We start from the raw sequence: 24,418 nt of genomic DNA, 5'->3' as shown, positions 1-24,418 counted from the left end.
TACACTAGTGTAACTGCCTTCCAGCATCATCAGTACGGTAAGGAATTAGCAAGCGATGACAACGATCCCAAAAAAATAGAAACCAAGAAGCAAACGGTGCAGGAGGTAGCCATCAGCAACCCGCCGCAATACCTTTAGCCGAATTCAAAACAAAATAAAAATTTGAAAAAAAGAGATTTCAAAATAAAATTACACTAAATCACCACAATACACCAAAACACTTTTACTTTTACACTGGACGCGCGTTTCGCTAACCATGTTAGCATCATCAGCAGATGATTATAAACTAAAGTACAATCTAAGTTGAGCGTTTGTATACTCGCCCAGTAGGTACCGAGTGGGCGTGGCAAAATCTAGCCAACCGAATCAGAGCCAACTGAGCGTAACAGTTAATTTCCGCCACTAGAGTAGTAGGAACAAAGAACTTGAAGGAATTGGGCCGTTGACTCTGTTCATACTATCTTTACATTTATTAATTCTGATGCTTTCATATGCATCTAATTGCCTGTAATTTGAGACTTGTTTAATTAATTTTAAATTATTAAGATCTATACAATGTTCTTTATCAACAATATGTTCGGCAACGCAAGATTTATCCGGTCTACCATATCTTATCTGAGCTAAATGTTCTTTAAATCTAGTTAATATTGATCTTCTAGTTTGCCCAACATATTTCTGATTACAATCTTTACAAGAAATTTCATAAATACCCGACCTTTCCAGTGGAGGTGTTTTATCCTTTGGATTACCTAATAATTGTTGTAATTTATTATTAGCACTATACAAAAGTTTATAATTGACATTCTTAAAAAATTCCTTTTAGACCACGGGATAACTCTCTATCAAACGGTATTGAAAAATATTTAGACGTATCTTTCTCCGCTTGAAAAGTCAATTTTCAGAAATCATTAACGTATACCTACGTTTTCTAATTAATTTATCAACTAGTGAAGGAGAATATCCATTACACTCAGCTACATTCCTAATGTAATCTCTTTCTATTTCATATCTTTCGTTGGAAAGTGGGAAACTAAGTAATATATGAACTACGAAATTTAAACTAGCCATTTTATGTTCAACACTATGCTGTGATTCATTAGGAATATATCTGCGTGTGGTGGTATTTTTCCTATAGATATCAAATTCCAGGCAATTATTAGTATTTCTAATAACTAATACATCTAGAAATGGTAATCTGTTGTTGTTCTCAATTTTCATGCGTAAATTTAATGGAAGGAAAACGATTATTTAACTTAGAAATAAAATTATCTATGGTGTCTGAATGTGTGTCAAAAACAGCAAAAATATCATCCACATACCTAAACCATACTCTTGGAAAATACTCAAACTGATTCTTAGCCTCCACTTCAAACCTGCTCATGAATAAATTAGCCAAAAATGGAGACAATGGATTACCTATTACTGTACCTTCCCGCTGTTCAAAAAAGTTGTTATTAAATTGAAAACAATTTTCTTTCATACATAACGATGTAAGCTCAGTAATTCCTTCAAGTAGCCTAAAGTATGTGGAATTTGAACACTTAGAGAGATTTACAAAAAAAATCGAAACGTCAGCAATAGGGCAAAAATAAAAGTGATTTAAAACACCCAGAAATCATTTAATTTTTAATAAAAAAAACCTATACCCAAGAAAATCAAAATTAAAATATTTAATAAGGGTTTAAGAAAAAGAAAGATATATCTATATTAATAATATATTAATACCGTATGATCGAAAAAAAACGGCGTCCAGTTGGCTGGGAAATGAACATCAATGACATTTCCCATATAAATTTACATTTAAAATGACAGCGATCTTCATTCCATAGCCATCGCTGACGCCGTTTTTTCTCGATCATACGGTATATATTATTAATATTGAAGTTAAATATTTTTCTTAACTTTCTGATCGTCTTTTATACCGGGTGCGTCCCAAAAGTGGCTCACCCCTATAACTTTTTTATTTTTTTAGATAAAAAATCGTAATTTGGTATATTAATATATAACATAAATTAGGATTGATTGACGTATTCAGTTGTTTTCTGTCACTTCCTGTTTCACCGGAAACGACTACAACTTTTGATTTTTAAATGGTACTCTCGGTGTTTTGTTGCTTTATTCGATAGAAAATGACACTCTGAATAAAATATGACATATCATATGTCAACTTTTGACATTTTCAAATATTGTTTATTAGAAATTGCAACATGCGATTCATAACGCCAATTTGAGTCGAAATACCAAGTGTGTGGTACCAAATTATTCGTAAAAAAATGCTTTTTCCAAATATGCTAATGAGCCAACCTCGTTCCATTTGAAAAAAAATATGATTAAAAATACGATTTGGGTATCTTTTAACCGGCTAGGACCAGACACGAATAAAATTAGACGATCAAATCTATTTTTCCAAGGCTCCATGATTAAAAATTAGTATTTTACAGCCATGGCACTCGTAGATTGAAATTTAAAATTCAATTTTGTTTTAAGCGAAAATGTCAAAAGTTGACATATGATATGTCATTCTGTTCAGAATGTTATTTTCTATCGAATAAAGTAAAAAAAATACCGAGGGTACCATTTAAAAATCAAAAGCTGTGGTCATTTCCGGTGAAACAGGAAGTGGCAAAAAAGAATTGAATACGTCAATCAATCCTAATTTATGTCATATACTAACATACCAAATGTCGTTTTTTGTCATCTCTACTAACATACCAATTGTCGTCTCCAATAGCCTGCAAATATGACACTAAATATCTCTAAAACCCTTTTAGTAAATAAAGAAGCAAGTTTAAAATATATGCTGATTGATGGACAAATTATTCTTTAATTATTAGTACCTAATTAATAATAAAAGAAGATGCCCATCAAAAAGTAAATATTTTAAATCCATTCCAAATTCAAAATTATAATCAGCAATGCCCAAGAAAGTAAAAATATACCTAATTTACATATTTGACCATACTATTAAATATTAATCCTGACAGATGAGGTTGATTGAATTAAACATGACCGATTTTGTGATGTTAATATTGAAGTGTTGTCAATCAATCATACATCTGGAAATGAAGCTGAAACTGGACGAGATTGATTTACCAATTATTTGTCATTTCCATTTGTACTGTTTATTTTAAACGTACATACAGCTCTGATTAACCAAAATTATTAGAGAACTCTATTGTTAAACGTTTCTTATGGCCTATTATCCCCTATGGGTAACTGAGGGTTTATTTTTGTAGTGTCATTTAGTACCTACTAAATACTTTTCACGCCAACAAACGTTTACTAGATAGGATTCCATTTATTTATTTAAATAAATAAGGAAAGGGAATCTTATAATACCATTTATACATTAATTAAACACCAACATAATGACTAAAAACTAAAAATTAATTATCAAACAACTAATAAAAATTATTTCGGCAACTGAAAAAGCAAAAATAATATGTTTATTCTAATAAAAATTCCACATTTTTAACCTTCGATACAAGTAATGTTTTGATTATATAGATTTAAGTAATAATTCTGGAATTATGTTGACACACAGTCTCAACAACATGGTAAAGAATTTATGAAGATAGTTAGGAACTGGTTATACAGACCGGACCACCATAGTAGTAACATAGGCAGAACCGGACGAATTAGCGTATACCCGTCCGACGGATAAAAAGCAGGCGAAAAAATGCGATAAAATAAAAATAGGTAGATATGTGATAAGAATGTTACAGAATTTGTATTTATTCGTGTTTTAATAGCCAAAACGAATACATAGATTCTCGCTACAGCTCTCGTTTAAAATTTATTTTTTAAGTAAAATAATGGATGTTTACGAAGTTCGTGAGAAAATTCAAACATGTTCTGCGTATGCCGGAGAACAGGTGGCCAAAAAGAGTTTTTCAATGGGCTCCCCAGGGCAGAAGAAAGAGAGGTAGACCTAGAAAATCGTGGAACGGAACGGTTACGGAAGCAATGGAAGCTCGTAACCTAGAAGCTGATGACGCTCTAAATCGAGATGTGTGGCGTAGGGTAACGGGAAGGCAGCAATAGGCTGTAGTTGGAAATGAGTATTAAATACTTAAACCAAATCCCGTTTATATATATATATTTATCCGTAATATTAAAAATATATTAAAACTGTAAAAATATAGTTATTTAATCTTTATCGATTTTCGGCTTCTTAATTGCCGATATTAAATGCTGAACCATTTTCCTTTAATACACAAATAATGTTATCAATGTCTTCCTCCAATTAAATGTTGTTTTGAAATCAAAGTTGTTTTGATCGTTCGACAATGGTATTCTTCTCAATTAAAATGTATTAGATGCATGCAGAAAGATAAATGGAAACTGTCAGAGGTCAAATAAGTTTTAACTGTATATATATTTTATTATGTTTTATTTGTTTCAGGTTTGTAAAGTGGTGATCGAGGCTCATTATAATGGCAGAGAAAATTGATACCAAGAATCATCCACCCGAATCGTCTCCCGATGGGGGTTGGGGATGGATGGTTGTTTTAGGCGCAGCTTTGATAAACGTAAGTATTTAAGTTTGTTGCAGTTGTTGATCATTACTTTACAGTGCTTCTTAGGGATCGGCAAGACAAGAAATCTTGTCTTGACAAGCAATTTCTTGTCTTGTTTTGAAATATTTTCAAGAATTAAAAAAAATCCTGTGTGATCAACATCAAACGTGTAAAATTATAAAGTTTCTTAACATTAAAGGCGCGCCACTGGGTCTCTCAAAGTTTATCTAATTATTTAATGAGATGGAGATAATGTGCATCTAATAAACACTTGTGAAAATTAATAAAGTTATAATGAATGATGTTTCGATAAACACAGATATTTATTCATCTCTTTTTTATAATTTCATGAATAATAGTTAATAATAAGTAATAATATATCTGTCTTAATTAGACATACATTATAATATATTCGCTTGTTATCAGTTTCAAAACACGAGACATACGCACGTTCAATCATTAAGTAAACGTGATTTTCGGGTTGTATTAGCTTCGAAAAATAAATGATTTAAAAACAGATTTCAAAGGACGATTAATTATTTTTACTTCGTATTTCACGTGACGTTTGCTTGGGGTTATCAGGGGTATATTAAATTTAGTATTTGTTAATATTAAGTAAAAATGGCAAATTTTATCTGACCTTTCGATAAATAGTTTAATTAATCAGTTCCGTATTTTTTACAAAAAAACATTTTTTTTACAGATCAAATATTTGAATTGTGTTTTTATCGACTTTATGAATTCCTTTAGATAATAATATATCAATATACCCGGTGTTAACTTTTTATTTTTTCATATAAAAAACGATGTCGCAACGACCTGGTCGTCGGCTGGCCGGATGCATGGCGTATAGCTGCGGCCAGATGAACGACCAGTTTCAGCATAGTTGTCAGATCTAACGATTTTTTACGTTTTACCAATTAGAAAATATTGTTTCAGAAATGTTAAAATATCCGAGTTAACTAAAAAGCAAAGTTGCTATTCATGAGCTTATTAAATGTTCTAATATTAAATAATGCATTAAAAATATTCTTGGATTTTTCGTTAACAAATACTGGTGTGGTAAATGGAGTAAGTAAAATCTCCAACCCCGACTAAGTAAAATTCGTTAATAAATACTGGTGTGGTAAATGGAGCAAATAAAATCTCCAACCCCGTTATTTCAATGTTTTTCAAATCCGCGATGCCTGCTATTCCATCAGTCGTTTCATAACAGAATATTCTACATCCTACGCTCGCCATCGGACTTCGCCTTTCCGTCCACTCATGCGGGCATTGCCGAGCTCTAAATGATCTGGTAGAAAGAGTCCATCAACAAACAAAGACGAGCGCTCGTTCTCGTCGCCGAACTCCAACTCGACGTAGCTAGAGCATTAAATACAACGCAAAGTGTAATATCGCGATTAAGTACACGCTACCGTGAAAGTGGTGATGTTGCTGAAAGGCACACAGGGCGACATCGCATTACTACCCCTCAGCAAGATCATTTTTTACAATTAAATGCTCGACGCCGACCGACTCTTACAGCACCAAAGCTTAGTTTAATTCTCCAGGAAACACATAATGTAACCGTTAGTCCTGACACTGTTCGCAATAGATTAAGAGAGGTCAACTTAACTAACTTGTTCAACTTACTCCGAAAATCGAGAGGTACGATATTTGTGGGCTCAAGATCATGTTCAGTGGTCGAATGAACAATGGGCCAATGTTCTCTTTACGGATGAGTCACGCTTTGGAATTCATCCAGGCTTAAGGTATGGAGAGAACCGGGAAATCTTATTCGGTTGGATCATATTCAGGAAGTGCACTCTTATCAAGGTGGAACAGTTGGTCTGGGGAGGAGTCCAGTTAGGCCGAAAAACCGATCTCGTTTTTCTTGAAAGGTTTCTAACAGGAATCACATATGGTGATTTAATTCTTGAGCCTGTCGTGTTACCATATGCCAATGAATTTGGGAGAAACTTCATTCTCATGCATGAGAATGCACGGCCTCATACAGCCAGAGTGGTAAGTGAGTTTATCAATGCTCATCAATTAAACATCTTACCCTGGCCGGCACAATCTCCTGACCTCAACCCCCCCGACCACGTATGGGACGCTTTCCAAAGAAGAATTTTGAGAATGGGTATGCCTCGTGAAACTCGTAGGGATCTGGTTCGGGCCGTGAATGCAGCGTGGCAGGCTGTACCTCAAGAAGAGATCGACAACCTGATCAGGAGCATGGAGAGACGATGTATGGCTGTAATGAACAGTAGAGGAGGCCATACCCTTTATTAAGTAAAAATGGTTTTATCTTTTTTTTTTAATTCACAGTTTAGAATAAAAAAAAATGTGTGTATTTTTTTGAGTTCAATAAAAATCAAGGTAAATTTGAAAAATTCGGCAAATTTCGCATTTTTATTTCCAATACGTCCTGTAAACTATTTGTTTATTTTAATTTAATTATATCAGAAATGCAAATAATAAAATTACTGACGATGGCTGGATAAAATTGTAATATCCCTAGACTTTTCAGATGTGTGTATTTCCTCTATTTGACCATAACAATCCGTGGCGATTGTTGTTAAAAGATAACTCAATTATTATACAGTAAGTAAGTAATAAAAAATATTTCTTCGCAAATTTTTAAATCGACCCGATACACATACAGTCTTATTCAAAAAAAAAACAATTGGTAGAAGTACTTCCGTGTAAAACGTCGTATGGTTAAATAATTAATTACCCGGATATTATAAAGAAGTCATATACAAGATCTCAAAACTAACAAGACCGATTTCGCTTTTTTATTAACCTAATTGCTGATTAGAAAGAAATGTTTACGACCTATTAAACGTAATAACTACGTTTAATCTGTTTTGTTATTTAAACAGTACTACAGTATATTCCTATTACCCATAAGGCGATATTTGCAGAGTAAACATCTATCTTACACAATGTAATTTTCAATACAATGTAATCAAAATGTTTTATTGTGTGCTTTTTAAGATGATTAGTAAACAATTCGTAATTATAAATTAACATATTTAACAACAAAAACAAATTTAACATAATATTTAAAAAAAAATATAATCATATCATTTTACAACAATATATCTCTATATCTGATGTGTATATTATACATATACAAGGCTCAAAGAGGATAAGAAATAATAGTAGTATACAGGGTGAGTTTCCTACGATGTTCTCTATGGGTATCTCGGAAACTACTGGAGATGGAGAGTCGGTTAAATGGGGAAAGAATTGCAGTTTTGCGGGGTTATAAATATGCGCCTTTCAGATTTTTGAAAAAGTTCATGGCTTACTAGATATTTCGAAAAAAAAACAAATTTTGGCTATTTTAAAAATTGTCCCTAATTCCATTATAAGCTATTTTAGACAAAAAGTTTTCAGATAAAAGTTGTAGATAATCACATCCTTAATGGGATTGTGTCTTCCGTTCTTTTCTAAAGCCTGTCATTTTTGACATATGACACAAACATATGTTTTTTTAAAAGGAAACCGTAGTTGGCCATGACTTCATAAAAAGCGCCATTTTTTAAGCTTTTCAGCGGTATAAGCTATAATAGATTTTCTTCGAAAAATTACTGAGTTATAGCTACTAGTAGGAGCCATATTGACATCAACATCAAATTTCTCATGTCAAAAAACTTCCAGACACCAATTTTCATCCAAATATTGACGATATTTAAATTTTCTAAAACATATATTTATTTAAAAAATTAATATTTAATACCTTTATCTCATCTGACTTTAAATTAAGAATTATTAATTGGATGGCAATAAATTCTGTTTGTAATTGTAATAATTTATTAGTGCTGAACTGAGTAGTAAATATTATTTACAAATTAACAAAAAACAATAAGTTATCAGGCAAAATGTTTATTTCTTTTTTAATGTGTTATTTAATCTTGTGCTATTTTCGTATAATTTTTATTAAATTGTTTACTAGTTTTGTATAATATTAATTGCTGACTATGATATCGTTTGGGAATGAAAACAAAACTTAAGATGTTTTATCTGCGTCACGAGTGGTTGGAACGTGACTTGTAACATGGATCAGTATTTGTGTTAAACGAAGAACTAATTAAGACAATTTATATATCACATGCATAACGCGGTATTTATTTTTATCTGAGTTATATTAACTGGATCGCGTTATTTTTAAGAAAATCTCTATACTACACACACCGGAAAAGTCTAGGGATATTACAATTTTATCCAGCTATCCTCAGTAATTTTATTATTTGCATTTCTGATATAATAAAATTAAAATAAACAAATAGTTTACAGGACGTATTGGAAATAAAAATGCGAAATTTACCGAATTTTTCAAATTTACCTTGATTTTTATTGAACTCAAAAAATACACACATTTTTTTTATTCTAAACTGTGAATTAAAAAAAAGATAAAACCATTTTTACTTAGTAAAGGGTATAGCCTTCTGTACTGTTCATTACAGCCCTACATCGTCTCTCCATGCTCCTGATCAGGTTGTCAATCTCTTCTTGAGGTACAGCCTGCCACGCTGCATTCACGGCCCGAACCACATCCCTACGAGTTTCACGAGGCATACCCATTCTCAAAATTCTTCTTTGGACCGCGTCCCATACGTGCTCGGGGGGGTTGAGGTCAGGAGATTGTGCCGGCCAGGGTAAGATGTTTAATTGATGAGCATTGATAAACTCACTTACCACTCTGGCTGTATGAGGCCGTGCATTGTCATGCATGAGAATGAAGTTTCTCCCAAAATCATTGGCATATGGTAACACGACAGGTTCAAGAATTAAATCACGATATGTGATTCCTGTTAGAAACGTTTTAAGAAAAACGAGATCGGTTTTTCGGCCTAACTGGACTCCTCCCTAGACCATAACTGTTCCACCTTGATAAGGATGCACTTCCTGAACATGATCCAACCGAATAAGATTTTCTGGTTCTCTCCATACCCTAATCCTTCTCGAATCCGGATGAATTCCACAGCTCCATGACTCATCCGTGAAGAGAACATTGGCCCACTTAACTTGATCTTGAGCCCACAAATATCGTACCTCTCGATTTCCTCTCGTTAAGGGTTGAGCTCTCCAGGGGCGTCTGCTTCTTAAGTTGACCTCTCTTAATCTATTGCGAACAGTGTCAGGACTAACGGTTACATTATGTGTTTCGTGGAGAATTAAACTAAGCTCTGGTGCTGTAAGAGTCGGTCGGCGTCGAGCATTTAATTGTAAAAAATGATCTTGCTGAGGGGTAGTAATGCGATGTCACCCTGTGTGCCTTTCAGCAACATCACCACTTTCACGGTAGCGTGCACTTAATCGCGATATTACACTTTGTGTTGCATTTAATGCTCTAGCTACATCGATTTGGCGCATTCCAGCTTCGAGCATACCCATGGCCCTTAGCATTTCGTCTCTGTTAAGATGTCTACGCTCCATAATGAAGAATAACTAGTGTAACTTAGAAATAACTAGTGTAACTACTTCGTTTCAATCGAAGTAGAAAGAATCGGCCTACAAATATGTGGTTGTTTATTCAAAACATTTATTTTTAACTTTAATAAAATGATATCCCTAGATTTTTCCGGTGTGTGTATATAAAATCCTATCATGAACTATAGGCAAAAGCAAGTCTGCTCAAGCAAATAATACTATAGTTTCATAGAAAATACATGTCTGCTCTCATTTACAATCACGGAAGCTCCGCCAGACTTACTAGTCAGGTAGGTAGTTAAATGAGGTGAGGAAGCGGCACGTGCGTATGAATTTAGCGTTGTAACAGCGCTTACGTTGTTGTAGCGCGCCTAACGAGCGTTGGATGGGTCGGGCAAGGCTTTCTGGATGTTTCACAATAGCTAGGCAATATTTGAAGCTGTAATTATAATTGGGGTTTCCAATTTTCGGGATAGGAATCCCGTTTTGAAAAACCGGAATTAGATCTTGTAATCCAAGAAAAAAAAACTATTTTTTTCTGTTGAAATCTATGATAATTTAATTTTTATACGTTATGGTAATGTTATGCTCTTCCTTTCAGATGGTAAATCAAGCCCTGTTCTCTGTTTTTGGTTTGATTTTTGGTGAAACCTTAAAAGATATGGCTGGGGGACACGCTACTGGTATCACACTAGTCATGGCGGTGAGTGTTTGTGTTACTAACTTTTCGGGACTTCTTGTGGGACCAATGATGAAACGTGGAATCAGTGTTCGGACTATTACTATTTTTGGGGTTTTATGTGTCGGTGCTGGAATGATTTTGTCGAGTTTTGCCACAGGAATTTGGCATATAGTTATTAGCTATGGAATTTTTACGGGTAAGTGTTATTGTGTAAGTACCGTATAGTCAAAAAAATCCGGTGACATTTATCGTTTACTTACTTTTACATAAAACGTTATCGATTGTCATTTCCAAACCAACTCTGATGCTTTTTTTCGGTCGTATATGGTTCTTCGTCGTAGTCATAAAAAGTAAGACAATATTCTCTTTAATATTTCTGTTTAAAATTAAAGACTATTAAGGGTAATAAAAGTATGTGTAGATTCTTAGTTATTAATTAATCATTATAAGTCTATAAAATGAATAACTTTGAATTTTGACCGTTATTCTTTACCAACATGGCAAAAAAGTTACTGGTATTCTTTAAATTGAGTGCCTGAACGAATCAGATAGGTAACTCTTTTTACTTTCACGAAATAGAAAAGGAAAATAATAAAACAAGTGACAGTTCTTCCTCTTCTTGCAAAAATCAACACGAAATGTTATAATTTTCAAAAGTAATATGTCATCAGCTTTAGACATTTCTAAATATCAGACCAATGCCGTCTCTAATAGAACAGCCTCGGAGCGAGCTTTATGACGTCAGGCTAGTTAGATACTACGGATTAATTATTATGTTGTAGAATACATGGAAAACATTAAATATTATACACTAAAACTATCTACGTTGACTATGGAGTACGATTTCAGCCATAGTCAATGTAGATAGTTTTAGAGCTAAGAATAATAATTTTAAAAAATATGTGGCCATCTTTTGACAAGTTAATATTAATGTATTAATTGCAGTAAATACTATGTGGTGTTAGGTTAGGTTGTGAATGTAATTTTTTGGATTATATTCGACACTATTTTTTTCATATGAGAGAACACTGATGAAGGCTATAATGTTAGCCGAAACGTTTTTTTTAACCAAAAAAAATAATGAAAAACCAAATGAAAACTTAATCGGCGTTTTTCCCGAACCTAAATCTCAAGAAAATGAAAAATTTTAGAATAATTCTACATATAAAATAACAGCGATTTTTATTTCATAGCCATCGCTGACGCCTTTTTTTCTATGATATTGTATTATTGGCAAATATAATTTTTTGTACATTGATATTTGCAAAATATACATATACATTTTGTGAATGCAAATAATAATACATCACTATTAGTAGATATTGAATGTTTTTTGTTAAATTAGATCGATTTTCAAACCCCAAAATTTAAAATATATTTTACATTTTACCCATTATCTTATGTAGCTATTCATTATTTGTATATTGTAAAACATTTGCTGTATTTGTATGGTTCATAGTTTATTTGCCAAAGTATTTATTACTATAAATTGGTATATATATTGTATTTATTAACTGTATGTTGTATATTTTATGGAAACTTTATAATTTTTAAAATACAAACCTAAAATACGAGGAATAATTATTATGTTTTCCATGTATTCTACAACATATTTATTAATCCGTAGTATCTAACTAGCGTGACGTCATAAATCTCGCTCCGAGGCTGTTCCTATTAGCGACGGCATTACGTCAGCATGGCCGCAAGTTGCTAACCTAATAAAATTAACACTAGAAAACCCCGCGGGAACTGTCAAATTCAAAGTTATTCGTTTCACAGACTATAGTTTATATTCAGCAGAGTTAGGTAAAAATGATGTGATGGCAAAGGACATTCTATAAAATGTTAAATTAACAATACCGATATACTGAAATAAGTTGTAAATATAATATTTGTCAATTTTTGTATTAGCATCTGTGTCTCCCCGCTATTTATAGACAAATGTGATTGGGCTTACTCATAGGCATTATCAAGTTATCAAGCCAAACATATTTTCTTTCACATAATACCGTACGATTGCTACGATCATGTGATTGAAGATATTCCTCATTCTTCAAAATTATCTATACTAATATATAAAATCCTTAAGTGACTGACATACTGATTAATCACGATCCTGCTCAAATCACTCAACGTAAGAAGCTCAATTTTGGCGTACAGGTTGATTCTAGGGTGTAGAGGTTCGATTGAGAGAAAGAGGTGAAACCACCCCCCAAATATTACAATATTTTTTATTTAAAAAACGGTCAAGTTTCCGAAAAAACGCTTAAACACGTATATCTTGTTTTGTTTTTTTACATATTTTAAGATTTTTTAAAAATGTATACAGGGTGTTTCGAAAAATCCGGGCATTGATTAATCACGATCCTGCTTAAAGCGCTTGACGTAAAAAGCTGATTTTTGGAAAACAGATTGACTTTAGGGTGTAGAGGTTCGATAAGAAGAGATTTTTCGAAACTCGAATTCTAAGGGGGTGAAACTATCCCTCAAATATTAAAATATTTTTTATTTAAAAACTGGTGAGTTTTTCGGAAAAACTCTTAAACGCGTATATTTTATTTTGTTGTTTTACATATTTTAAGATTTTTTATAAATTTACACAGGGTGTTTCATAAAATATGACCATTGAGTAATCACGATTCTGCTTGAACTGCTTGACGTTTAAAGCTGATTTTTGCTAAACGGATTGATTGTGGGGTGTAGAGGTTCGATAAGGAGGGGTTTCTCGAATCTCAAATTCCAAGAGGGTGAAAACGCCCCTCAAATATTACAATATTTGTTATTTAAAAAACGGTTAGTCTTTCGGGAAAACGCTTGGACAAGCATAATTTATTTGTTTTTTTTTACATATTTTGAATTTTTTTAAAAAATTATAGAGGGTGTTCCAAAAAGTTGGGTAATTTCTTAACCACGATTCTGCTTAAACTGCTTGACATAAAAAGCTTATTTTTGGCAAACGGATTTTTCGAAAGTCAAATTCCAACGAGATGAAACTACCCCTCAAATATTACCGTAAGTTATATAATAATATCGCCATATTGTTTTTCCTCATGCCGACATAAATGTGAGAAAATTTTATCCAGTTTGTATGTTAATGGAAATTCTTGCTTTGCTTTATCATCACCATGACAAATGATTAATTCGACGCGAACGAAGTCGCTGGTACACAGTAGTAATGATATAAGTTTAAAGCTACCTAAAATTCAAAATTTGAAGTTTGTGGCACATTTAGAAGTACCTTCCAATTTTGATGATGTGTCAGTGAGTCAATTTCGAAATTAAAGAAATTTGACAAGCGATAATTTATAAAATATGAGGTATAATTACTAGAAATTTTAGTAGCTATAGTCATGTTTAGTTACAATAATATTCTTGCTATATCTACAATGAAGTTATAGGGTGGTCAAAAGTGCCGCTAATACCTTCGAGAAAAGGATGGTACAGCTATGCTCGACTTGGCGCCAGATTACCATTGACCTGTTCATTGTATCATTCATTGTATTAACAAGAGAAAAAAATTATATTTACAACTTTTTACTTTTACCTAACTTGCGTACCTATTATTTTATTAAAATAGTCTAAATATTAAAGTTTTACATTAGCTCAAAATATTATTTTTTGTTTTGAGCTCCCTTATTTACAATTTATAGGGAATACGAATATTTGTATTACCTATATGTATTTTCTTAGAACTACAACTTTTTTATCTAATGGATGTTCATCGTTTTATCAAATATACTAATTTAATCTTCACAATGAAATATGAAGATGCCTTGAACTTGTTTCTCTTAGTATTGTAGAGGGTGAAATAAAATCTTGTGAAACTTTTAATAAAACGTACTTATATTTCTTGGTTATCAGTTTATTATAATAAATTTTCAACTCTCCCCTTTTTTAGATATAAGAATGGTAAATTTAATCTTCTCTTCCAGGTTTGGGTTTGGGATTGGTAGCGTCATCAACATTTTTAGCTATTAGTGAATATTTTACAACCAGAAAAAGTACTGCAGTTGGTTTATCAATGGCTGGAACTAGTACTGGTCAAATGGTGATGCCAATAGTTGTCGGGCTTTTATTGAAAAACTTTGAATTCAGTGGTACAACTTTAATATTGGGATGCATAAGTTGTTGTGGTATGATCGGAGCTTTCTTTTTCAAGGTATCTATAATAATTTAAAATATGTGTTTTATATTTTTTGCAAATTAAATTGAAATGTATAAATATTTGTGTCGTATTTAAATTTTTATAACTTATTTTTTATCTCCTAAAATATTTGTTTATTTGTAATTATACAAAGCTTGCAATATTAAAATCGCTTTTTGATCACACGTATAGAAAACTTTTAAGATCTAAAAATCTATAAATCTGAAACTAATAACTACTAATTTCGGGTAATGTCTTACTTTATTGTTTTGCTCCAGTTTGAATTGGTTTTTAGCCAATGTTCTGCTGCAAGAAATTGGAAAATGAGGAGATTGAAAGTGGAAAGTATGACCTGAACAGCAATACAAACTTGAATGAACCACCGGAGAAGAGGCAAGATGAAAGAAAAGGAGAATCACAAACTTTGTTAGAGAAAGAAGGAAAAGTTAAACAGAATAACGTAGCAGATAATGTCGTAGTTATTTCTAAAGGTAAGGATGATTGATTTATATCAATTCAAATGAAATAAGTTTTTAAAAAGTAACAATTTTAGAGAAATAGTCAATTATAAACAAAGCCGCAATAATATTTATAATATTTATATTTAAGTCGTTTTTATGACTTAAGTCTATATTATCGATTAAATCGTGATGATCTGCAAGTTAAGTCAGTAAAATTACTTAAATCAATATACACTTCCCCAATAAATTAACGCACCACAAAAAAATAACCAAAAGTTTAAGTTAAGTTTTTGTCAAAACCACTTATCCGATTTGGACGATTTTTTTTTGAATGATAGGTTATTCTTTCCACAATGTTGCTATACTAACTGTATTTTGATAGGAACCCTTTTTATACTAATACCGGGTGTAGCAATTATAACGTGTTTTTTTAATAAAATTTGTGACACCCTGTAGAGTTGATCAGTTACAGTATCAAGTTAAAATTCAAATCACATTTTAGCCTTATCTTTTTTTTACATTTTATTTTTTTATTTACTCCATTATCTTCCTTATTACACGAGAAACAACATTTTATAGGATGACATGATTTAATATTGGTTTTAATTAACATTTTTCCATTTTACTCACTAAAGTAAGTAGCAGGCTATGGAAAAACACGGATTACCAGTAAATGTCAAATAGACATGCTAGTTTCTGTGCAAACTTGTAGACCATTAGTATCTCTGAGCTGAGTTTGAAGGGTCCGAGCTGTTACGAAACGTTGTCTGAATGTTGAGAGTTTTAAAAAAGATTCCTGAATCGGATTGGTTCTTCGATTCCTGCCTTGTCCCGGTCTGCGACAATTACTCCCAGTATCACTATACCGTTGAATAACTCGTGAAATGGTTGGGTGAGTTACATTAAATCGTTCACCAATTCTTCGGTAGCTTCAACCTTCCTCAGACATTATTAATGCTTGAGCACATTCTTCGCCAGTAAAGGCGGGTTCTCACTTGTCAGTTTCGCTGACGCAGTGTGACTGATTCACTTTCAATGAAAAATAAAAATCAACGATTGTATTCACACGTTTCATGTTTTGCTACATTCAGTATTCAGTTGGTCCAAACATTTTAACGTGGTGATTTCGTAGACATGAAAATGGTTGAAACAAAATTGAAACCAGGTGTTCGCGAAGTTTGTTTACAATTAGAAAATTAATTACAGGATATGCTGGTGAATCAGAAAAGAAGAAAACCAAAGAGAAAACGTTTTTTTTTAAAAGCAGATACGTCTACAAGAAACCGTTGACGTTCTATTTTAACAGAACGTCAACGGTTTCTTGTAGACGCATCTGCTTTAAAAAAAAACTAAAGTGTTCTCATAATAGTTTGAATTTAAATATTTTAAATAGTTTTTTTCTTTATTCTTTGATTTTTTTTACTTTCCGAAACGTTAACCTTTTTTTTCTTTGTTAGGCAAATTTGTATAACTGTAAACATAACTTCTGACAAGCAGTGTCCGTTTAGGTTTAACACAGAAGTGTTTACAAAAAATAACTATTTTATTTTGTAGATTTTCTTGCAGTGCAGTTGCGAAATACCTATAAAGGATTTTTTTGGAGAAATATATTAAAATAATTAATTAACTTTAACTTGTAAACTGAACAAATCACGAAAATGTAGTTCTCACGCTTCAGTTTCTATTCATTATTCGATAATGATCAGTCAAAAATGAAAAAAAGTAGAACTGGTTTTCACTTTAACTGAAAGTAAGAATTTACTGATCATTTAACATGAAAATGTGTTCTGACGTTCATTGTTTGTTCAGTATCACTGAATCAGTCAGACTGCGTCAGCGAAACTGACAAGTGAGAACCCGCCTTAAGATTTCTTGATTCACGTGCACGTTGCATATTTTTGATATAATAAAAGGACGAAAACGACTGACACTGGCAACAAGCATCTCTATTTGACATTTACTGGTAATCCGTGTTTTTCCATAGCCTGCTACATACTTTGGAACTTAATATCTAAATATAAAAAGTGCATCAAACAGATAATTTGACGTTAGTTGTCTAAAATTCTGTTTCTCTAATTTATATTTTGTTTAATCGTATAATCTTATTTTCATCTTTTTTTATAAAATTACATATTTTTGCTGCTCAGATATTTTATTATGTTTGAAACACTTAAATTATGACAGACGTAACAAAATGCGACATAGCCGTTGAAATTTTTCTTTTCCATCTATTTTCAGAAAGCTTAAACGAAGAACGGCATTCTTGCTTTAAAAAGATTATTCAAACATGGGACCTTCATCTGCTGAAAGATTTCCGTTTCGTCCACATGTCCCTTGGATTAGGATTAGCTTACGTTAGTTCCATAAGTTTCAGCACATTCTTTCCGATGTTTCTGCAAGACGAGGTGCGTTTTGACATGTGGCAAACTACCACCTGCATGACCATACTATCAGCGGCTGACATCGTGGGGCGGATGACTATATCTGAAATTTGTAGAAAATTAAATTTAGGAAACAGATCGCAGTTTATGTTAGGAGCTATATTGTTGGCGATAGCTCGATCAGGTAAGCCGATATATTCTTTTTCTGGGTATAAAAGTAACCCAAGTAGCATTTTCACGACATGTGACCACATATTTACTAAACACAACGTTGGATTAGTTACAAAAAATAGTTAGCTCCGTACCTTGGGTATTAAAATAAATGTAAACGTTGTTGTAACGTTGTGCCGACGTTGAACTAGTACTACAACAAAGTAAAAGCTTCTGCGACGTCGAATAAACGTTGTCTTGTAACCTTTTTTGCTTAAGTGATCTTTATGTGATTCGGACGACGTAGTTACAATGTTGGGCAATAAAGAGTTTTCCGACGTCACTTTCAGGACCTATTCCAACGTTATGCAAACGTCGTCTGTTTTACTAATTCCAACGTTGTTTAGATTTCCTTATTCTTACGTTGGTAGGACGTCGAGCCACTACCTTTTTGCAACTGTATTGAACCATAAACTTAAATCTTAAATTTTCACTTCATTGTTCTGTTCAGTCAGACAGTTCAGTGTTGTTTCTGTTTTTATAAAAAAACTTAATTAAAATGGAAAGGCACATATAAAACTAAATTTAAATATACATCGACATATTACCGATACTTTATCCACTCCCTCGTTTATTTAGAATTTAGAGGGCGGCACAAGTTAGGCTCTAGGATGACTAAATTAGGCAATCTTGCAACTAGTATACTACCTGTTAAGGCTGAACTCCGACTTTATTAGTCCAGTATGCGACTACTCGAACTACTCCATCTTAATCTCCAAAACAACAAAGTGAAAGCCGCCATGTTGTTGAATAAGAAAATGTTTCATTCCTAAAATAGCAATTCCTGCTTTTTGAATACATTAACTTGATATATTTGACCCTAAACAACACGCGGAAACAGTTTTTTTTCGACTGCGAATAGATTATTCGCATTTTACTAAAAAAAATTCAAGAAATTTTTTAAAACTTCTTTAATTTTAAGGCCCATTAGTATTTTTCAAAGTAGAAGCAATACATTTATCAATAAAGTTGTTTGCGTTTAACTTTTTTGCCTTGGGTAACGAGTTGCAGAGTTGGTTAAAGTATTTCAATAATTATCATCTTCAAACATCCTCCACACTTAAATACTTTTGTTTGGTTTTCCTTTACTGTCATCTGGCATATAACTAGATCATAAAAATAATATTTTTACTATAATTATCCCAATTTAGGATAAAACGCGACTTAGACGCCATATTATTATAGTTTTATATTTCTGTGAATTAGGATTTTAAACAACGTTGCAGTTTGTACTAAATTAGGCTGCTAGCCAACGTCGGTATCCAACGTCGTTTCGACCCAAAAATTATTCTCCAAACTAGTGCAGACTAGGGTTGGCACGAGGTTGTGCCGACGTTGCGCCCCGACGTTTGGTATTAGTTTAAATAGTGTTATTAAAGTGGCCAAAAAAACTATAAAATGTTTGGTTAGGTGAGGTTAGGTTGCATATCGTTGTACTCAGGAGACTGAATTAATCTTTAAAATTTGAAATAAACAATGGAGGTGCGTACAAAAAAATATGTTGGCTTTGTATATCAGAAACTATTAGCTAATTTGAAAATATAAAAATACTATCAGATTGGCCTGATAAAGTGGCTATGAAAATGTGCGATTAATTCACTTTTCTGAAAAGTTTGTCAAAAATCGTTAAAGTTGAAAAAATTCAATTGATTTTTCAAAAAATCGTTTGTTTCAAAAAACTCAGCGACCCTTGAAATTTTTGAAACTTTTTTAATAGCTTGTGAGTGAACATCCGAAGGCGCAACTTTATCCCAATTTAACCAGTATCTATTACAGTTACCGAGATACCAATGCCCGTACCTCGAATTTGTAGCACCCTATATATTATTTTGGAAAACATAATATATGAATTTAGTTTAGATATAAATTTCAATCAAAAATAAAATCATACTAATGCTAACTTGGGCATTTTAAAAATGTTTTGAAACACTACTTGGGAAGACAGCAGATGAATTGAAAATAATTCTGGGGTTTTTGTCAATTATTGTATACTATTTGTCGCATTTTTCTTATAATAAAAATAGTCTGTAATATCCTAGTAATATGACAATAATGTTTTGTCTATATTATTACATATAATTACTGTCGAGCTAAAATGACCCTTTTAGATAAATAAATGGACCTATATTAAAAATATAAAACATAATAATGCAAGATTTTAGATGTTTAAAAAATACTCCCTTATAAAACGCGTCAAAACACACCATGTGCAGAGTAGTACAACTTTAATAATAAAACCTCAAAAAATTACAAAAATATTATGTAGCAGAGTAAAAGTGGCTCCCTTAAAAATATTTTTATTTTCGTTTGACAACATAAACGTTGAGTTCTGTAGTATATGGTTTTCTTTATTTTTGTACATTTTATTTCTTTTGCGTTTTTATATGTTGTAAAATTTAGTTGGGTATGTAATTTATTTTAAAAAGAATATCTGTCATTATGAGAAAATTAATTTAACTTAATATTTCTATTAAATTAATTAGAGCGCTGAAAATTAAAATACTGTTTTTCAAGAAATAATTTTTGAAAAACCTAAAGAAATAATAATGATGTTTTATATAGAATGCTACTGGATTTAAATCCATGGACACAAACTTCTATTCAATTTATGTTTTTTTACAACTTCAGATATTTAAACGGCGTTTACACGATGCAAGTTTTGCTTGCGAGTACTTGCAACTGAACGTTTTAAAATTGTATGTTTACACTAATCAAGTTATTGTGCAAGAACTATGGATACCACAGAAATTGTTAAATGTGGTGTAAATATTTTGTCATACGTTAAGTGAAGAATTGCGTACTTAGTTAGAAAAAAATTAAAAAACAAGCGTCTGGGTAAAACCATGGATAAATCTGAGGAAAAACTGTTTATTCCAAAACTTTTTCAGAGGCAGCATCTCATAATTTTGTCTCTATAGTGTACACTAAGGACCTTAGTGTACACTACATAATACTTAGTGTACACTTGCATCTAAAATATTTTAATTTATTGTTCCATCAATATTTATTTTTAAGGAATTAAAGAAAATGCTACAAGATTATTATTTTTTTAACCATTTGCAGGTCGTCACTGTATTATTTATATCTTATCCTTGTTTATATATTCTTAAAGTTGCCCAACCGACTAGACAAAATGTGCTGCCAACTGGAGGACAAATCGTGAACCTTTCGGGGTGGAGTCAAAAATATCGATTATTTTCGTTATTTTCCTCAGAGTAATGTAATAATATAGCCCGAGTTTCTGCGAACTTTAATAGTGATCAGCTGATTAAGGAATTTAAACGAAACTTTTATTTTATTGTAAATTGTGGATTATTTTTGCCTGTTATTTTAAGAATTCTAAACTGTATTAACAAAGAAATTATTATTTCGATATGTTGGTACATTATTTATAATTTATGATAATGCTAATTGCTATTAATAAATATTTAGAAAAAAGTTACATACCTATTTTAATTTGATTTAATGCTGGTTTATAAAAGAATCATTTCATTCTTAGATTATTTTATTCTAAATTGAGTGCTTTACGAATTTTACGATATTTTTTTTTGAAAACATAAAACTTTTTACATTTTTGATGCCAACTAATTGGCATGGTATTATTGGTATGAGAATTAGCCAAGAAAGAAAAGAATTGGCTATAACTTGTAATTTTTCGAAAAAAAACATATTATACATATATCTCTCTTATCATCTTATTATATTGCTTTAAAAAAATCTGAAAAGTCAATATTCCATAGGTATAGATGAGGTCTAAATTATCAGAAAATGCATTTTCTAGGAAAATTTGAAGAGAAAGGTAAAAAATGGTATAATAAAATTTGATAGACAATTAAATTGTGCATATGATTGACGTAAAACATACAGGGTGTTCCATTTAAATTAAACAAGTTATTGCCGTTTAAAGTTAGTAATTATTTAATATAAATTTTTGGACACTCTGTATAAGATATTACATTTTTTATTATTGCAACACAGTATCTGATCAATCAATAATCTTCAGTAAATATTGAGTATTAAAAACTTTGATACCCTTGGAGAAATCAAGCCTTAAAATTTTTACTGCAATTTCATAAAATTGAACATATTTCTAAAACGGTAAGGTTTAAGTATAATAAACCTTAATCAAATTTACCTTTATTTAAATCGTGGAATCCAAAAATAGAATAATATACAGGGTGGTCCATTTAAAAAAATACAACTATAATATTTTTTACTTATTTGTGACACTCTGTATCTTGTAAAAATATTTTTAAATTGTACCTCTAATAGTCCTTCATCGAACCCAAAACTTATAATTTGTAAAAATCTCATAGTTTAGCTACAATACTCCGTGTCGTATGTGGTGAATTTATATCTATATATATCCCTGTATATTGCTATAGTAAAACTTGTTTCAGAATAATTATTAATCAGTTAATATTTTTCAGTATTAGTATCGTCGACTACATACAAAATGGTGATTATCGTATCTGGAATAGTTGGATACGTCAGAGCAGTAACCGTTATTAACCAGAACTTAGTAATATCAGAATATATTCCTAAAAATGAGTTACCGTCTGCAGTTGGGCTTAACATGTTCGTTAAAGGTTTCTTCGTTATGGCCGTCGGAGAACCACTTGGTAAGTCTTTTATTAATTGATCCCATATATCACTAGTTCATTTGGTTCACCCTAAAGGCGTGTTGATTAGAATTTAGAGAATTAGAATAAGTGGGAGGGGGGTTAATATCTGCGACCTTAGAGATCAAAAGTTGTCATCACTTCCGGTGAAATAGGAAGTGGCCAAAAACAATTGAATACGTCAATCAATCCTAATTTATATCATAAAATACCAAATACCGTACCAAATCTCGTTTTTTTATCTGAAAAAATAAAAAGAATATAGGGGGTGAGCCACTTTTGAAACGCACCCGGTAGATATCATATTATGTATAGTCTGTCCAACGAGAAGATCCTTGACAGTGATAGATGTGTCTGTCATTTTAATTTCAAAGTAGTTTATTTTATTTTACAAAGAAATAAGTTGGTACAACCGGAACGCATAGCAGGAAATTAATATATATATTTAAAATTTGACTGACAACTAACTTCAAAATATTGCGAAAAAAACTGTATAAAACTGAAAAAATGTAATCGAGTTATTTTATTTAATAAAAAATGGTATGTGTTAATACAAAACAAACAAAAACTAGACACCACATACCAAAAAATATAAAAAAGAACTATTTCTTACTTTCAAGCTTTATGAAACTTCCCGCATTTATGATTATATTTATCAATATAACTTATGTACAAATACAAATTTGTAATATTCCGCAGGAATAAATAAAACAACATAAATAAAACAACTATTTTATTAATAATAATACTTACCAAGTTTTATACCTCACAGGTTGATTAATTAACTTTAATCTTAATTTTTTTAAACCAGTACCTTTTGACATTATTTTTCTGCAGTACTAAAATCCATTATTTACCTATCGTGTGTCGATATTTTACAGCTACTCCAGTTTTTAGTATGTGTTTAGTATGGTCCTTCTACCGTCGCGATGCACTTATCTACGACGAGATGGTATACGAACTTTATTGATAGTAACTTTATTGGTGTATCAGACTTTCTGCCTGGGCAGCGGGTATTAACCATAAACTGTGCTCTGGGTTCTACAGTTAATTTTCACTCGATTTTTCCTCCACTTGACTTCAAAAGACACAAAACACACGTAATAACACGAATCAAAATGCATCATCTTCCAAAACGCAGGGTATTTGACAAAAGTTGTCATAAAATTATAACCTATAATTTGGCAAGACTTTGACAAACGTCAAAAATCTAAAGGCGAGTTCATACGCATCGGCGTCCGTTTGTCGTTCATCGTTCCGTCAAACCAATAAAATTGAAATACGATCTGTCATTTTTGAAATAAACCAATAGAACTGGTTAAAAACAACAAGTGACGACGCATGACGAATTTATATTTAAACCCATCCATTGTTAACTTAAAAATTATTAGAAACTTTTTTTAGTAAAATAAATAGATTGGTATGGGACGTCATCTGCTTTTCTTCTGTTATCGTCTGTCAAAATCTTACCTGAGAAAAAAAACAGAGTATAGCGTCACATATCAAATCATTTCAACATGAAATAAGTTTTCATACTTTATTATTTTCCTGGTAACTGACTTTTGTTAAAAATATTTCAGGTATGCTCAAAGATGCTTTCGATTACGACACCTGTATTCATCTTCTGGACATCATCCTCGTTTGTATTGTTATCTCTTGGTCTATTGAAATACTTATCTACAAGCGAAGAAATCGGGTCCAAACTGAAATTCCTATTTCACCATAGTTGGGTAATTTTTAGCCTGTAATATAGATACTTAATATTCAGCATTATGATCTTATTTTGTATATTTTTAATGTACAAAGTAGTGATTAGGATATACCGTGCTGGCAACTGTTACTCTTGGGTCGGTATTTACATGTGTGGAAGTAAATCGCATAGGGATCTTATTAAGTCGGAGTGAGAAAAATGCGACGGAGTGCTGTTGCGGCGTTGCCGGTACGCCTTCCCTATCAAGTAAAGTAAAATCA

At 31.8% G+C, this 24,418-nt stretch overlaps 1 protein-coding gene across 2 annotated transcripts in view; it reads left to right on the top strand.

Moving 5' to 3' along the window:
- LOC115876418 (monocarboxylate transporter 12-like) overlaps positions 1–24,214 on the top strand; it is a 31,739-nt gene extending 7,525 nt beyond the window's left edge. For both annotated transcript variants that reach the window (XM_030892196.1, XM_030892195.1), the window contains exons 2-8: positions 4,406–4,532; positions 10,549–10,825; positions 14,562–14,788; positions 15,069–15,264; positions 17,473–17,799; positions 22,256–22,447; positions 24,028–24,214. In XM_030892196.1, coding sequence (XP_030748056.1) covers positions 4,437–4,532; positions 10,549–10,825; positions 14,562–14,788; positions 15,069–15,264; positions 17,473–17,799; positions 22,256–22,447; positions 24,028–24,173 — 1,461 coding nt within the window. In that variant the 5' untranslated portion in view covers positions 4,406–4,436 and the 3' untranslated portion in view covers positions 24,174–24,214. The remainder of the gene's footprint in view (positions 1–4,405; positions 4,533–10,548; positions 10,826–14,561; positions 14,789–15,068; positions 15,265–17,472; positions 17,800–22,255; positions 22,448–24,027) is intronic.
- Positions 24,215–24,418: the final 204 nt, after the last annotated feature.

Source organism: Sitophilus oryzae, unplaced genomic scaffold (assembly GCF_002938485.1).
Source record: "Sitophilus oryzae breed Bouriz unplaced genomic scaffold, Soryzae_2.0 scaffold_1436_pilon_pilon, whole genome shotgun sequence".
Lineage (NCBI taxonomy): Eukaryota > Metazoa > Arthropoda > Insecta > Coleoptera > Curculionidae > Sitophilus > Sitophilus oryzae.
The sequence above is the reverse complement of the archived record's forward strand: the minus strand, read 5'-3'. Positions and strand labels throughout refer to the sequence as shown.